Source organism: Triturus cristatus, chromosome 10, assembly GCF_964204655.1.
Source record: "Triturus cristatus chromosome 10, aTriCri1.1, whole genome shotgun sequence".
NCBI classification, from domain to species: Eukaryota; Metazoa; Chordata; class Amphibia; order Caudata; family Salamandridae; genus Triturus; species Triturus cristatus.
This window is the reverse complement of record NC_140593.1, coordinates 1130077797-1130095176: the sequence shown is the minus strand read 5'-3', so window position 1 is coordinate 1130095176 and position 17380 is coordinate 1130077797. Positions and strand designations below refer to the sequence as shown.

General features: G+C 45.6%; 1 protein-coding gene across 2 annotated transcripts in view; it reads right to left on the bottom strand.

The window, feature by feature from the left end:
- LOC146796722 (astacin-like metalloendopeptidase) overlaps positions 1 to 17380 on the bottom strand; it is a 123547-nt gene that overhangs the window by 72848 nt on the left and 33319 nt on the right. For both annotated transcript variants that reach the window (XM_085630231.1, XM_085630230.1), the window contains exons 4-5: positions 2947 to 3099; positions 1640 to 1757 (exon numbers count right to left, since the gene is read on the bottom strand). In XM_085630231.1, the coding sequence (XP_085486357.1) occupies positions 1640 to 1757; positions 2947 to 3099 (271 nt within the window). The remainder of the gene's footprint in view (positions 1 to 1639; positions 1758 to 2946; positions 3100 to 17380) is intronic.

The window sequence follows — 17380 nt, the reverse complement described above, 5'->3', positions numbered from 1 at the left end:
TGTCGCTTAGATGAGATCAAAAAATTGATTCATGGAATGCTTGATAAATCTCTGCCACTGGTAATTCCTTTAATAAAAAGTAAAAAAATGATAATTCCTATTTGCAAAGTATGAACATATCACCCCCTTATGGGTTTCAAGTTACTGGGGGCCATCGGGGAGATTAAGTGAGCTATTGTCCAGTCACGTGATGCTGAGCTGCCACCGGCACCGGGGATTGAACCGTAAACCCTGCGTCCAGGAGTCAGCTGCTCTGGCTGCTGCACCACACCTCCCCCTCTCCTGAGGAGTATCCAAGTTCAAGCTTTTTCCCACCATGCCATCTCTGACAAGAACCAACCTTCTGCAGATTAGCTTTGGTTCTGCTCCAATCAGAACAGCCCAGCTTGAATTGCCAGGTCAGGTCCCCGCTGAAGAGGAACATCAGCAACCTTAGACCATTTACCACCTATTTAGGCCGATCTTCAACTTGATTCCAGTTGCAATGATGAACTGGGATGCGGCCCAAGTAATTCCTAGTGGCTGGGATTAATTCAAGCGTTTCACCCATCATATTATTGTATTTCAAACTTTCTTTGGCAATGGTACTAAAAAAGAAGGCAATAACATTAAGGCAGACCTTTGCCTGAGCAGGAACAGTGTAGGGAGGGGCCTGGCATAGCAGGGGGCAGTGGTAGGCACACTGTAAGTGCACGTCTGTTTAGCCGCCCGTCTTATGGTGGCCAAACAGACATGCCCACTTAGGATTCTCCAACCCAGCTGTGTTGCACATCCGGATTGGAGAAATGTCACAGGCTCCTAGGCACTGTCTGAGCGGCAAATCATGCCTCTGAGACCAATCCTGGCGCTGCTCTCATGCTAATGAGAGCAGGGCTGGGATTGGCTGGGGAGTCTGGGTCCCAGTGCATGCTGGGAGGAGAGCCGGAGAAGAGGACCGAGGCGGCTACGTCATCAGGTGAGTTAAAAAATATATATTATTCACCCTAATCTCCCATCCCGCCCCCCAACACCCCTCTTTAGTATTGCGTCAGTCGCCACTGCATAGTTCTCAGAAACATAACAACAGGGAGAGCAATTGCTATCTTTTAATGACCACCCTACAGCAGCATTGTGTTGTTTTCACACCACTCCCTCCCTCAACATAAAATGGAGACAATGATGTGGCGACAGAAGCATTTAGGCTTGATGCAGAAGGAGAGAAAATGGACAACCTTTTGAACAGATGAGTCTTGAGGTTCTTTCTGAACCTGAAAAAGCATAATGCGCAGCAATGCAGGTAGAGGATAATAGAACTCTTGAGCCGAGAGAGAAAGTTTCTATACATTTATATGTTTGCATACATTTCTAAGGTAAACTAGAAACAGCACTATATGTCCCAAGATGTATTATTGAACAGAGCCATCCATGGGCGTCAACAGGGGGGGGGGGGGGGGGGGTCGAGAAGCGGGTGTTTGCCCCCTGGATTTTTCACTTCCCTTAAATGACTATGCCCCTGCCCTTTGACATTGTCTAAAAGCGCTGGAGGATGGATGACGTTAAAAATATCCCCCCCCCTTTAAAAAATATCTGCGGACGCCCATGGAGTCGTCTCAAGCCTTCAAATGCTTCCTCAGAGAAGCCTCAGTGAGTAAATATTTACCCCCCAGTCGGTTCGAAGGTGATGAAATCCGTTTCAGTCGTTCTAGGCACAAATCGGATGCATGTTGAGTCGGCAAATTCGTCGAACACGGTTTGAAAGACGACCCAGTCATTGCGGCCTAGATTGAAGTGAGACAAGAAGCAACCCAGTGAGGTACAAAATAACCCAGTGCGTGCTCAGAAGTCGAAAGAAACCCCTTTTGACATCCAAGGTAACTCACTTTCAGAAGGGAGTAGCAGTTTTGTGACAACCACAGTTACACCGGTAGCATGCTGGGATAATGTGTAGGATCCTATGTTAAAGATTCAGTGGGTCATGGAAACCTTCCAGTCTTGGGAGAGGGGTCAAAGTCTGAAGAGATGTTGCGGTCAGCCAGGTAATTTTGAGGACTAATTCTGAACCTCCAGAAGTCATCCCTGGTTTCATGTCTCCTGCAGTGGATGATGTGTCTGAATACTCACAAGAAATGTTTTAAGATCCCTTACTGGTGCAGCCTGCAGCCACCATTTGTGGTGCCCTAATGTACTTCATCAGTCACTCTGTGGGGTGTACACCAGAGCAGTTGATGGTATATGTGGCTCATTTGGTAAGGTGGGTGATCAGTTCTTCAATTCACAACATACAGAAAATAAACTACTCATTTGATACTTCACATCAGTTCTTAAGAACAATCTCCCATCCAAATCCATGACATCATCACAACAAAACAGGTCAAGGTCTAGAACTAACAAAATGGAACCTCACTCCTGCTGCCTAAACCCTTCATGAACACACAAAGAAGAACGTTGAGCAGGGGCCGACAGCCCTGCAGACTGGTGGACAACCCCTCCGAAGTACCACTGCATACTCCACCTGGTGTGTCCCAAATGGGAAACTTTGTTTTCAAAAAAGGATTCCACTATGGGAAAGTAAAAGCCAGGATGATCATCTTCCATATCTCACAGGCCACCATTCCTATATTCACAGCCATTCGCAGTGGATTGCAAATTGTGACCTGCCTCATTAATATTCATTAAGCATGTTGTTCCGCTAGGTCAGATAGCAAATTTCGTATACGCTCCCCAAGCAATAGGGGTGCAAACTTCACATGAGCCCCAGAAATTGGCCTGACAGTTACGGTAATTGTAGCTATTCGTGGTGAAGAACAGTTTCATACATTTTGCTTCAAAGCAGCTTTCTACTGTTATCAAAAGAAAGAATGTTATGGCATCACACCGCCATTCACACACAACATCTAAGGGTTCGGTGGACACATGTCAAAACCGGAAAAAGTGACTTGAAATGTTTATCTTCACAGCTATACTTACTGTAGGCACTGGGCATTGTATAGGGAACATATACATTTCCATCCGGACTTTTAGCCCATGTACAGATGCTGTTGGCGCATACTCCTGCATCCCTCCTGGTTACTCTTGCGATATCCATTTTCTCAATAAAGTAACGCCCATGAAATGGAGGAACTGAAAAAAAGGAAGGGTGCGTGAGAGGTTGGTATGCCGCATGGAAGCACATGACCAGCAGGAACATTTATGTGCATTTGTGCATGACTGTGATGCAGCCTGTGTGCAGTGGTGATGGTGAATGGAGTAAGGTGGTAAAGTATGAAACATCCCCTATGAACAAGTAATGTTTTTTTTTAATTATCTTTATTGAGGTTTTATAGGATACAAGATGAAATTATAATTTGCAATCCATTTACATTTGAACATCACATTGTGGTCCTCAATATAATCAGATCCACAAATCCCCAACAAACCCCCCTCCGCCGTGCTCTCCTATCAGATCCTGTTAAACGTAGCCAAGGCTACCCTCGTTCGAATGGGGCGTGAAGTAGTGTCAGGGATACCTGGACCCATACTAGGGTCCAACAACTCTTCCCTTGAGGGCAATGAGACTAACGGAGGCGTCACCCTATTGGCTCCTCTGAGGGGGCCACATTTGGGGGATCCTTTAAATTGGAGAACATGGCCGCCCATGCCTGCAGGTCATCTTCCAATTTATCGTCCTTGCGGACATGTTTCATATGTATTTCTTCAGCCGTCGCCCACTCAACAACATCTCTAAACAAGTCTGAGTGCCTCGGGGGATCTAATCCCAGCAATTTTATAGCTGTATGGTGTTTCCCCAACAATAGACTAAGCAAAATAAACTTCCTACTGAGTTTTTAACGTGTAGGGGAGGGGATCAGCCCCAGTAATACCTGTTCCATTGTAAGTTGTATATTCCACCCAGTGGCTCTATTTACGGCATCGTTTGCCAATAGGGCATAGGACCAGACTATGTGGATAAAGTCCTCCTCTAATTCCCCACATCGTGGGCAGCTAGCACTGCGGGTATGATATATGGTGTGTAGAGTTTTGGGAGAAAGGTAAGCTTGGTGCATATGATTATATTGCAATAATTTGAACCTGGCATTGGAACGAACCGCCTTCACCCCCTCATGTACCCACATCCATTCTTTCATTGTCATGGGGTTCTCCAGAACACCCTCCCATTTGGTCTTTGATTCAGAGCGTCTCAGTCGGAATGTCATCTCGCAGGGCCTTGTATATAATAGATATCATCATCATCATAAAACTTTATTTTGGTCATAGACCCTAAAAGTGAAAATACAGTTGATTTCATACGAGGCAATTTGAAAGGCCAAAGAAAGGTCACTGAAAACCTATTATAAATTATAAATCAGGGCATTATCTAAAATTCATTATAAAATTGGAGTAGCATAGATGTACACATGGCACCAAGACAGCAAAAGCCATTGTCTATCCCCATTTGGATAGCATGGCCCGCTATGCTGGGTGGTTTCAAAGGTTATTTCCACACTCGTAGGTGATTAAGAATTTCAAATCTACATAAACCATAGCAACTAGATTAGTTAAAAAAGGCATTATAAAAACTGAATAAAAATATCATCAGCATGGGCAATGGTCTCAAACTTTCAGCAAATGCCTTCTAATTGCCCACATATGTCCCAGAAACTTTGCAACAGAGCAAACAATTGCCGAACTAGTATCTGATCTAAGAATGCGGAGGGCTTTGGCGCAATATCGGGTACCCAGTTGCTTACATATTGGCCTCAGCCATTTTCTTCTTGGGCAGGAGTACTTGGGACAAACAAAAAAGGCGTGGGCAATCGATTCTATTACCAAAAGACAGCTAGGGCAAAACTGAGAGGTAATGATTTCCTGCTGCCAGGAACCAGTACACAAAGGAAGTGAACCAAACCTAAACTGTGTGTAGAGCTTCCTATCCTCGGGTATGACGATTATTTCAAAATAATATTCATATGAAGCAATCAATTTAAAATTCATAAACTCCATAGTTAAGCGTCCCCATGAGGAACTGGTAAGTGAGCCCTGTGCTACCCAGTCCCAATAATGTTTCTTGATTGTGCCTTTACTAGGTAACAGTGGTGGATCCTTTGAGGCCCGATAGCCCTCTAGACCTTTTGCACTTAACAAGGATTTCAAAATAAGGATCCAATCAATCTTCCTAGAATGATCAAGTGCAATGACTTCCTTAGGGGCAGCAGAATATGTGGACAACTCTGGGGTGGCCCTTACACGCAGCCAAAACAGTAAGGGCCGTAGCTTAGCCTTCCCGGTGATGAAGGCTCTCCCCAGATCCAACCTTAGCGGATGTAGCTGCATGCTCTGTGGTAGAGATACCAGGGACCTAAGGAACGTATTCTCAGAGTTCAAGAGGGTGTCCATCTTTTCAAAACCCCACAGTTCGGCTCTGTATAATGCGGAGCCTACAAGTTTGGCCTTGTAGATCTGGAGTGGAGCTGCCACCGGTTTGCTAAAGGAGGTGCTGTGTTCTTTTATCAAGGCCCCTACAATTTGTCTGTGCTTGAGGGTCTGTTTGGCTATGTGGGACTTCCATGACATATCTTCTGAAATGGTAATGCCCAGGTAGTCAAATGTGCTCACCTTCTCCAAGAGGACCGCCCCCAGTGATAATTTGCATCTAAATGTCTTGTGGGGGTTAAGCTGTAAAAGCTTCATCTTTGAGGTATTAATCTCTAGACCCCAGGAATCACAAAGGGTTTTGAAACGATCTAAAAGTAATTGAAGCCCACCTGGTGTTTTTGAGACTAGCAGGGTATCATCTGCAAAATATAGGGTTGCCACTTGTTCCCTCCCCAGAATTGGGACATCCGCTGAATGATGCTGAACCACACCATTTAAGACGAGAGAGAAAGGTGTATGTGCCAGAACAGCCCTGTTGCTTTCTATTGGGTCAGTAAGCTGGCCTTGGCAACCCCAACGAACTGTAGTAAAGTTTGCCTTATGAAGGTGAACAATGAGTGATAGAATCTCTAGAGGGAGACCCATATCATTTAATACTTGCCAGAGCTTGCTCCTAGGAACAAGATCAAATGGGGTCTTAAGGTCGATGAAGGCTACATAGAGGCTCCAATGACCACTGTCTTCCAGGTGAGAAGAAGAAAACAAAACACCTAGTCGATAGTACTCCTTTTTTGCCTAAACCCAGCTAGAAATGGGGACAAGATGTTATGGTCATTCATCCAACACTGGACCTTTAGGAGGAGTGCTCGGGCAAACACCTTTTGGATACAGTCTATGAGACTGATTGGTCTATAGTTACAGGGTAGGTGTCTGTCACCTTTCTTAAACACAGGGATCACCTCTGCTCCCTTCCAGGAGGGGGGAATTTGGGCTCCCTTGGCAATTGCATTGGCTAAGGCCAAAATATAGTTTGCCCAAGTCTCACTGTCATGTACAAACACGTCTCCTGGAATACCATCGGGACCGGCAGCTTTAGCCTTTGCGATAGAAGAGATGCAGATCCTAATTTCACTTAAAGAGAAAAAAACTACTGCTGGGACTGGATGGGTGGGTCTTCTGCCTCTGGTACGCAGGGCCCAGAGTATAATAAAGAGAAATGGTCATACCATGCGGTAATCGAAATGTTATTGCTAGGCGGTGGAGGCCTATTTAAAACCCCCCTAGGAGTCAGAACTTATGAGAGTCGTTCTTATCACAGGTCTTCCTGATCAGCACCCATCTATCTTCATCCCACTCCATGTTGGCCCTTTTTTGTGCCAACTTGTACCACCTCCTCAATTCGCTCACAAAAGCCACGTTATTCAATCTGATTGCCTGGGCTACTTATCTTCTAAGGGCTCTACACTCCTTATTAAACCAGGCAGATATCAATTTGCGTCCCCCCTGCCATGTTCAGCAGTGTCAACAGGGTCACCAGGGTGTCGGAGGGCTGTCCCTCATGGTATGGATCCTCTAGTGTGTAACAGCCCTGTCTCTGCATTTCTACACTGACATGGATTCTACTATTTTTAAAAAAGGTTGGAGGGACCACAATGGCATGTCCAGGGGCATATTGTGCTCTCCGCAGCAGCCTCGTGACTGCTCCTTCCCAGATTTCGCACACCTGCTGTCTAATGTAGGGGAATTCTTGCCCCTCCCACCAGCAGGATGGGGCGAGTGTCCCCTGGATGGGAGTCTTGTAGGAGGTTCTTTTCCCAGTTATCATTTGGGTCCAACCAGTGGACTGAGTGTGGTAAATATGCGGCCATACAGTGGAGTTCCATATGAGGGACTTCAAGCCCTCCCTGTCCTTAAATTCGTTTAAGGGTAGCTAGGCCGACATGCTTCCACCTGTGAGCTCATAATATGCCTATGGTTTTGAAATACTATCTAGGAATCACGTACAGAGTACCCTGTAGGAGATATAGGCATCCAGGGAGCATAATCATTTTAGCAATGGCTACCATGCCCATTAGGAAGAAGTCCTTCCAAAAACGTATGGAAGTCGGCAATCCGGATATCACTCTCCCAAAGTTAAGATCCAGGAAGCTTTTTTTCTGTATGGGCTAATCTAATTCCTAGGTACCAAACTTGGTCAGACTGGCAGGGGAGTCCCACCTGTGGTAGTGCCTCCAGCGGTATATATGCCAGTCCCCCCATTGGAAACTGCTTGAACTTTACAGGGTTAACACGAAGGCCCGATATTTCCCTGAACTCCTGCATCACATTTAGGAGTATCAGGACTGTGTATGCTGTTTGCTTCAGATAGACCAAGGCATCATCAGCGTAGAGCGAGACCACATGTGTGTTCTCTCCCACGGTGATCCCCAGGGGCGAACAGTCCTGCACAGCCTCTCCACCATTGATTCCCCAGCAAGGGCAAAGAGAAGGGGCGACAAGGGGCACCCATGTCTCGTTTTTCTGCGCAGCCAGAAGGTCTCCGATACTTCTTCTCCGGATTGTACCCTAGTATGTGGGATAGCGCACAACAGTTGGACCCATTGCACATGCTTAGGTCCCATGCCTATCTTCCTCAACACTTGCCTATCCAGTGAATCGAATGCCTGTTGGATATCAAGGAGGGCTAGGGCATAGTCACCCCCTTGCAATTGTGGGGTGTGATATATAAGCAAGAGTCATCTTACATAATGGAGGGTACTCCATCAAGGGAGGAAACCTGACTCGTTTTTGTGGATTAAGCTTGGGAGGTGAGGGAGCAGGCACCCCGTTAGTGTATTACTAAAGAGTTGACATCCATGTTTAATAACGATATTGGTCTGTAGGAGGAGTCCTCGTCCAGGTTTTTTTTATCATTACTATTAAATCCTCGTGCGTAGTGTGTGGGAGGGCCCTGTTCTAGTGGGCCTCCTCGTAGACCTCTAAGAGCTTATTGCCCATTTGCTCTGCATATCGGGCGTAATATTCTGCAGGTAGCCTATCACTGTCTGGAGTTTTGGCGGGTTTTATATTCCTGAACGCCACGAGAATCTCTTCTAGGGTGGTGGGGTTATCCAGGCTTTCATGGTCTTCAGGATCTAAGTGTGGGAGCAGTATTTCCGAGAGGTATCCCTTTAGGCAATTCTTCGAACCCCCCCTCCCCGAGCGGTGTACATCGGGCTCAGTTGGAGTTTGAACACCTAATCGCTCACTGGATGCTGACTAGTGAGCCCTGAACATCACAGATTGATAGTATTGGGACCCGTTGGGTTTCCTGAATGGTCATTCTTGCTAGCATCACCTTCTGCGTGCAACCATTGTCGGAGTCAGCACCAATAATCTAGTACCACCCTTTGACCCTCTCGCACATCTGCCAATTTTCTGGATGCATATGTATCTCTTTCTTAATGACTCCTAAGTCATCTTCATGTTTCTGGAATGCCCTTTCTAACTATTGTCTAAATCCCTTTTGTTATTTTTAGGCACATTCCTCGAAGCACCACCTCCATTGACTCCCAATCCAATGCTGTAGTGCTTGCACTGCCCCAGTCGTCCTCAAAGTAATACGATAGCATCACACGAACCGTAACCTCGAACGAGGGATCTGACAATGCCTCTGCTCTTAACCTCCACAGTGGGATCACTGTGCACTTACGTTCTCCTGTAAAGCTCATTTAGACGAAGGAATAGTCCTATATATATTGGGCTAGATAGCTCCTGAGCCACTTGTGCCAGGCTGTCGCAGTCTAGACAGTAGTCCAACCGGCTATGGGTCCCTGCTGTGGGTGTTTAACAGGAGTATGTTTTCTCTCCGTTGGGCGTTTCTCCCTCCATACTTCTAAGAGGTGAAGTCCCTTTATTGTGTCACGTAGTGTCCTAGTCATGTTGGGTTTAGTGTGGCGTATGGGCAGGTCTCTGCCAAGTGTTCAATTGAGGACACAGTTACAGTCTCCAGGCATTATGATGTCCACGGCAAGGTATCGTAATGCTGTCATGGTCACTGTAGTATAGAAATCTGACAGTCAATGTTAGGCATGTATACATTCACGAGACAGCTCGCTGCCATTCAAGTCGCCATGCACGATAACGTATCTACCTTCCAGGTCAAGGACATGTCCTTTGTAGTGAAAGGGTACCCCGAGCCACCCATATCAGTGTGCCACGGGCAAACCCAATAATAAAATGTGGCATAGAGTTGTCCTCTCCATCTTTAGTAGAGGATAGGGATACAACCCTATCACACATGAGTTTCTTGTAAGAATGCTATGGATACTTTATAACATTTCAGGTACGCATACACTCTGCTGCGCTTTTCATACTGGGTAATGCCCCTGACATTCCATGTCATAACTTTATTGGCATGTTCCACCATTCAATCAATCATTAGGTGACCTCTGAACCAGTAGGTGATCCCCACCTCCTGCCACCCATCCAGTCCCCTTGGGGACAAAAATTCAAACCAGAGCATACAAGAACAGCACATAATTCAACAACTCGATATACTTTTAAGAACTGTATATCCCCCACAAATTCCCCTCCCCCCTTGGGTAGCTCAACCCAATTCTCCAGTCCAGCAACAGGCCAGGAGAGGACAAGTCTCCACCATCCCAATTTCAAAACCATTGTTCAGCGTAAGAGCAGTCTTAGTCTGGTGAGAAAGGAAGAAGAGAAAGAGAGAAAAAAAATGGGTGGGGGAAGTTAGAAAAAAGGGGAAGAAACCCTTTGTGCTCTTCGCTAAGGAGCGGACCACAGTGGAGGTGGAAGGCTGAAGCACTCAAGCTCCTCCGCCGTGTCCGTGTCCCTCTCAGCCCGTCTTCCCATCAGCTTGTATATGTAAACATTGAATGTGACCCAAATGATATACCAGTAACCCACCCCATCCAACAACCACATACACCAGAGTCCCCAGCACATGATTGTTCATAATGAGAGGCTCCCCAATCACTTGGGCAGTCCCAGTGCTTGTGAGGTTCGTTAGTTCATACAGTCAGATGGCCAAGATTCAAGCGGGACCCAGGTCTGTGCTCTCTATGGCTGTTCCAGGATCAGGCTGATGCCTTTAGAATGAGATTGTTGTCACGTAGAGTCCAGTCCGGACAGACCACAATTCTCCCCGGCGTTCGCAATCAACCGCGGCTTCTCCTGCAGGTAGTCCGTCTCCTAAGGCTGTGTTGGACTGAGAGATGTGTCTAGCCAACTTCTTCTAGCATTGTGCGAGTTAAGTTAGCATTTGCGGCACCATTTTGTATTCAGCCGCCATTTTGTACTATGATCGAACATAAGCTCTGTCTCATAATGTTTGCCTCAACAGAAAGCAGTCTCGATTGTTTCTCTTTAGCATATTTAAGGTTGAGCTTCACTGCACTAATGAATAGATCGTTCTGTTTCTGCATGCCTTTCCTCTAGAGTAAGCCCTGCTCCCACCTCATAAAGCCGAGTACGGGCAGAGTAACCTTGAAACTAAGATAGCATGTACCCGTTCTCAAGATGGTAGCTTGCTTTTCTGTAACCCCTTTTGTTCATTAGTGCCCAAACTGGAAAATTCCAGTCTGGGTGGGACTTTACAGATGGTGGAAATGTATATTTTGTGCTACTGTGTGGACAAGGGTCAGTCCCTCTACAGCATTCTAAGGAGGCTGGTCAGATTGGACTCCACTCGAATGTATTGCTAATAAATGACTTTGGTTTGTATTCTCTACTGTCTGACCGACTCTTCATTTGTATGGAAGGCTGAGAGGTGGTCACGAGTGACCCGGGTGGCTGGCCTTCAGCGGGCAGATTGTCTCTGTGTGCTTGGCATCGTCAAGCCCCCTTCACTGGTGGCTTGGCCCATATTTCCCTCCAGAGTGTCGAACCATTCGCAGGCCTCTTCCAGACTGAAGAAAATGAGCACTCTCCCTCCATGGAGAACAAGTAGTTTTGCAGGGAATATTAGCCTATACTTCAGGTTTAAGTTTCCAATTTGTTACTTTACAGTCATGAAGGTTTTCCCCTGTTCCTGAACTTTTTGTGTGTAGTCATGAAAAATTGAGATGGGGTTCCCCTTGTACAGCGGTGGGCCTTGTATCCTGACATGTTGAAGTATAGCATCCCATTCTCTAAAATTAAAGAGACAAGAAATTGCGGCTCGCAGTGTGGCTCCGGCTTTTGGCATGGGGGTGGGGGTACAGAGCCCTATGTGCCCTCTCGATGGTGAAGAATTTAGACAGTCTTTTGGGACATAAGGTATTGATGATCCAGTTTTCATCGACCTCTTGTTGTAGCACATCCACGTTCTGCTCCGTAGAGGTTACCCAGTCTGCCACGTTACGGAGGTCAGTATGAAGCAGATTGATGTCTATCGAAATTTTACGCCAGGTCCTTTTTGGAGCACTGTATCATCGCCATCAGATTCATGAGTGTCGGTGCAGAACTTGTTGCTGTGACGTCTCACCCTGCCGGTCCCCTTTCTGCAACTTCCCTGGGTAGACCTTCAGGTTACATGGTGCGTGTATAGTTCACAATCAAATTGGACTGCACAAGTTTAGTCATCTTGTCCTTCCCCATGGCGAGATTATTGTCACGGTCCTGGCTGGGAGAAGTCTCCGCAAGCCAGTTCCGAGTTGAGAGATCTACGGAAGCACATGCACCCAAATCTCTGCCTAAGGCCCTCTTCAGAGCTAGTCAGACATATGCTTTGCACACCATTGACGTATCTCCAAGGCTCCCTGTTGAGATAATTTACCTAGGGTCGGCAAAATTGAGCAGTCTTGTTAGGCCAGTCAACTTCGCTCACTGTTTATTTCTCTCTTCTGGGTGGGATGATTGAACAGATGGCAGTGAGTGGTAGGTACTTTAGCCTCTCCGCTCATGGATACAGCAGAAGATAGGGCATGCAGAGCCGGACTAGTGGGCGATCTCCTGAGGGATCATTTAATCGTTCCAGACCATAAAGGCAACCATAAGCATGCACGAGCACTTCAAGGATAGTTATGTGTGATGCTGCGTCCGTTCACTTAAGTATCACAGTAGTTATGTGCTGGTTACCTGTCCAACTTCTGCAAAAGATGACTGTACACAGTCTATTATTGTCTAGCGTGGAGGAATATGTTCGTTGTGGCGGCTACCCCTCCACAGGTTCAGTTCATCAGAAGGGCTGCAGGATTCACCTCATGCCCTATGGGTCCAGACCAAGAACAGCACTCACAACCCGCAGGGCAAATATGGAGACGGCTCGATCATGGCTCAGAGCATCTCTGCGGGATACGCCTGCCTTAGTAGATGGGCTCTAGCGCGGACAAACGGGATGTGTGGGGAGCCTCCGTGGTCTCCTCAAAGCAGAAGGCCTCCGCAGGTGGAGCCCGCTGGGGAGTCAAAGCCAGGCTTCAACGTTTCTTGTTGGAAGCCAGTCTTGTCAGACTGTTTAGGACCCCCAAGAGTAGCGCTCAATGTGTGGCTCTCCGCAGCACCTTGGAGGCCACATCTCGAGGCCTGACGGAGGCTTCCGTTTCAGTTCACGGCCCCAGGCCAGCCACCAGCATCGGTGGGCAAGACCCCCAGGACCCGCATCAAACAAATGGGCCGCTGCTTCCCAGCAATGGTCCAGCCACCAGTGTCTATAGGGTCGGGATCGGCACACCACAACCCCGGCGTTGCATAGAAGTGGGTCTGTCGAGAGCAGGCTATGCAGATCAATCCATCCTCAGGAAGCTCCCAGGGGACAGGACCCTCACCTCACTTCTTCCGTCCCCTCAAGCAGTCCCAGCCAAAAGAATACGCTCAGCAGGGACAGCACACGAGGCGGTGCTGCCCATCAGGCAGGCAGGTGCGGCCAGTCGCAATCAGCTCTGCTTAGGCTCACTTCCTTGCGGCTGCGAGTCCCCCTCGGCTAATTCAGGCGCCATGGCTCGCAGGATGACTGGAATCTATTGCAATCTCTCCCCAGACATAGTTGTTAGGGCTGGGGTATATTGCAGTGCCATATCGGGCAGGATACGAAAGGATTTGGTAGGGTTGGCTGGGAGCCCACAAGCTCACGTCCTGTCAGCCAAGTAATGTTATTAGAGGGCCCCTTGCTACCATGGGGACCATATTCCAGTACTGGGCTTTCATTAACAACACAATGCATTTATGTCAGTTAAATTAATTCAATTAAAGTCTGAGTTTTCAATGGTTTGTAGAAGGAATAGTTGGGTTGAAGTATTGTGTCCCCTATGGCTTGCAGCCATCTTGTGACTGCAAAACATGGAGCTGCCCAGTGCTTGGCACTTTATTTTATTTTTACTTTACATTATTTTATTTTATTATCCTGGGTTTTTGTTTATCAGTAAGGTTACCAGATAACTCCATGCCATCAGTGACATCATTTCCCGGCTTTCCTTTCCCAATTTATTACACTCTCGGAGTTACAGAATTGGTTAGTTTCAACTAAAGCATTTCCAAATACACCTGAAAAGAGTGATTTGCACCTGATGGCATGGAGTGATCTGGTTACGTTATGTATCAAACTAATGAATTTGTTGAACTTTTGCTTGGTTCTCAATAACATCAACAGAAATCATTAGCAACGGAAAGCAATATTTTGAAAAAGTAAAGTGTAGAACTGGAAATATGAATTTCTGGTGATGCAGAACCCAAAGCTCTCAGGTTTTATGTGAACAGATAGCTCCATGTCACTGGGACAGCACTTTTCCAGTCGTTGACATTCTTTTTACCAGTAATTGCTTTCAGGTGTGTTAGTCCAGTTGACGTAATAGAATAAACCAAGCCTACAACATCCAGAATCCACCGATGTCTTACATGCCAGCCCTGGAAATGTGGTGGCCGGGTGACACGGAGTCATATGATTACACTTAGGGGCTGATTGCGATGTTGTTCGGAAAGGCTCCGAATGGGATTTGGTATTGAAGAATCCGATTCGGAACCCTTGTTTCCGAACGAATCGTACACATTTCCCAACGACCGACTATGATGACCGGAAACTGTTCGGGCAGTCCGAATTGGTTCCGAAAGGCATTCGGACAGCCCGAGTCTTTCAGGGCCGAATAGTACAGCTCCATGGACACGGTCTCCGGACGAGCGATTACGATGACCAATTCGGACAGCCGTTTCGATTTGGTCTGCCCGACACAAAACAGCTGTCGGAATCTGTCTTTGGGCCCCCCTTCACCCGGAGGCGTCTGATTGGGGCGCGTGGGGGACCCAAAGGACCCCTCTTCCCAACCACGCACAATGTGGCAGGCACCATGGGGTGCCTGCCACTGGGTGAAAGGTTTTCCCCAACCAAAGGTTTTCAATTGGAGCCTGTGTTCTCGTTCGGAACACAGACTCCCATTTAAGTCAATGCGAGTCTGACCGAACGATGTTGGGAAGCATCGTAATCGGTCGTTCGGACTCGCAGGACCCAATTTGCTTGGAAACTATTCCAAGACCAATTTGTTTGGAACAGTTTCCGAAAGACATCGTACTGGGCCCTAAGTTTGCTGATTCCGTACATGAGAAAATCATTCAGTTTAGATTTTTTTTCATTGCATTGCAGTACTTTTCATCCTGTTTAAGCATTACAAATCCAGGACTATATGAGCCAGAATTGAATCTCATGATTGAAATCGGGCAACTTGAGAGCTCTGCAATCCGTATAGCCATTCCAGCCAGGCAGTGGTTAATTTGTAAAAAACAATAAGTGCCGGGGCTTTCCTCAGGAGGCTGCTTGCATCAGCCCATGTCTCCTGTTAGCGCCGCCTAACATAGAACCAGCTACTAACCGTGAAAGTGGGGAAAAGATGTGGTGTAATGGCCAGAGCTGCTGACTTCAGAGCTGGGGAATCAGGCTCGAGTCTCAGTGTTGCCTCAACATCGTGTGATTCTGGGCAAACCACTTAATTTCCCCGTAAATTAATGTGTCCTTAACTGGTGCTCATGAAAAGCGCCAGTGTTGATGATTAAGTGCCGGTGCTGAGCACCGGAAACCACTGGCTCAAATTAAGCACTGTAGTTAGGTATTATAATTTTGTATATACAAGTGGGATGGCCAACATTAGTCCTTGAGGGATGGTCTATGCCAAATTGTATGTAAAAGACTTCTATGTGCACAGCAGTTGTAGCTAAAAACAGTGCTTAACATATATGATCTCAGTTGAAAAACTGAGAATAGGCTGGCCACCTCAGTCCATCTCATTATGGGGCCTATTTACAAACTGCATCCTGCAGTACGTTTAGTAGTACTAAAACAGTACTGCTAAAGTAATATAAAATACTATTCACAAACCTATGAGTGTAAATCTCCACCTTCCCCTCTCCTATCATTTCTGTGGGGGTAATCCCCCCTTGCCCATGGAAGTTTTCTATTTACTAGTAAATATGGAAGGGACTGGTGGAGTGCCTGTACAAAGGGGCATACCTACTACTAAATTGGAGGGATTTAATGAAAAGTAAGAAGGGGATTAGAGAGGGCTAGGAGAGGGATCTTGGAGGGATATGGACCCACTCACAGAAACTGCACGTCTAAAGGTGCTACAGCCAAAAAAGCCAGAAAAACTGTTGTAAATTACTCCTGCTCAGAGCTGGATAAAGTCCACCACCACAAACACCCAATCAGTGGTACTACAACACCCTCTCTTAGAAATACCAATGCCAATAATGTCTAATTAAATCACATTATTAATAATAGTTAAAAACATAGATAAATATAATTGAATGGTAAATAAAATCTAATAATTTCTTTTACTATTTAATTATACAAGATTTTAACAAACTTTTTGAACATATACATTATTGTAACATTAATTTTTATTAAAATAGAATTAAATTACTTTTTATTGGTTTTGTTCATCACTTTAATAATTATTCATCTCATTTTTCTATTTAGGTGGTAATTTATTTTTAAATTTAAACTTCTGAAAACTATTTTTTATTTACTCCAGTATAGTTAAATTAATAAAAAATGTGATTCAAAATGAAGTTAATAGTTCTGAATCATTTGTTTTGTTTTATACTACATTTAAAATAAATATATCCAATTAATTTACATTAATATTTAACATACAAATATTTTTACTGATTTTTTTGAGTTAAATAAACGTTGTTACTTTTTCCTTGGTTCGCCATATGTAGAGCTATACTTAGTACTGTTTCCTTTTATCAGCAGTAACTTTTACTCATAAATTTGGCTCTACCCCCTTCTTCAATGGGAGAAAAGTCTGCACTTTTGATTAACTTTAACTTCAGATTTTGTGAATAGCTAAAAGTGCTAAAGTTATACAAATGTGTAACAGTAAACTTACACATATAAATTACTCACAAATGTAAGTTATCTTTGTAAATAACCTATTAAGTTTCTAGTCCATGGCTTATATGTGACAATCCAATGCATTTGTGGAAATTGTAGTCTTGTTTGGCTGTCATTGTACAAATAAGACTAACAAACTTGAAGGTAATGATTTTTTAAGCGAAAAGTACCGGCTGGTCAGCATGTGTCTGTGATGACCTGGAGTGAGGTGACCACCGTAACTGACAAATCTCTAGTTCAAGTCTCAGTGCATATCTGTGACGGATTAGGGCTATGACAACACAGCTTTTACGTTTTCCATGTCCATGCATGAATAACTCATCCAGGCAAGGCTTTTTGCTTTGCCTTTTGGAACTTATAGCCTGGATTATCACATTATAAAATTAGGACTACAAGCCTCAACAAAAATATGGACTAGATGAGCTACTCTTGCATGGACCTGAGAAACGTGTGTGCTCTGAAAGAATAGATACAGTAGGGCTCAAACTGATTTATGTAATTTCAAATTTAATGGACAGCTGGTGAAAGCACCTCCTCCTAAGCTCAATCAGATGGTGGACGTTTGATGCGCTTGACGTGCTGTGCTCATGCCTGCTCGCCACCCCGATGCTAAACGCCGCAGAACAGCACATAACACCGAACATAGAACGCCGGCAGGCTTAGAACGCCGACAGAATTTCACCACAAGGATCCGTTAGGCAACCGCGTATAGCGTGATTAGGCATTGCAGGTGAGCATTGTACATTG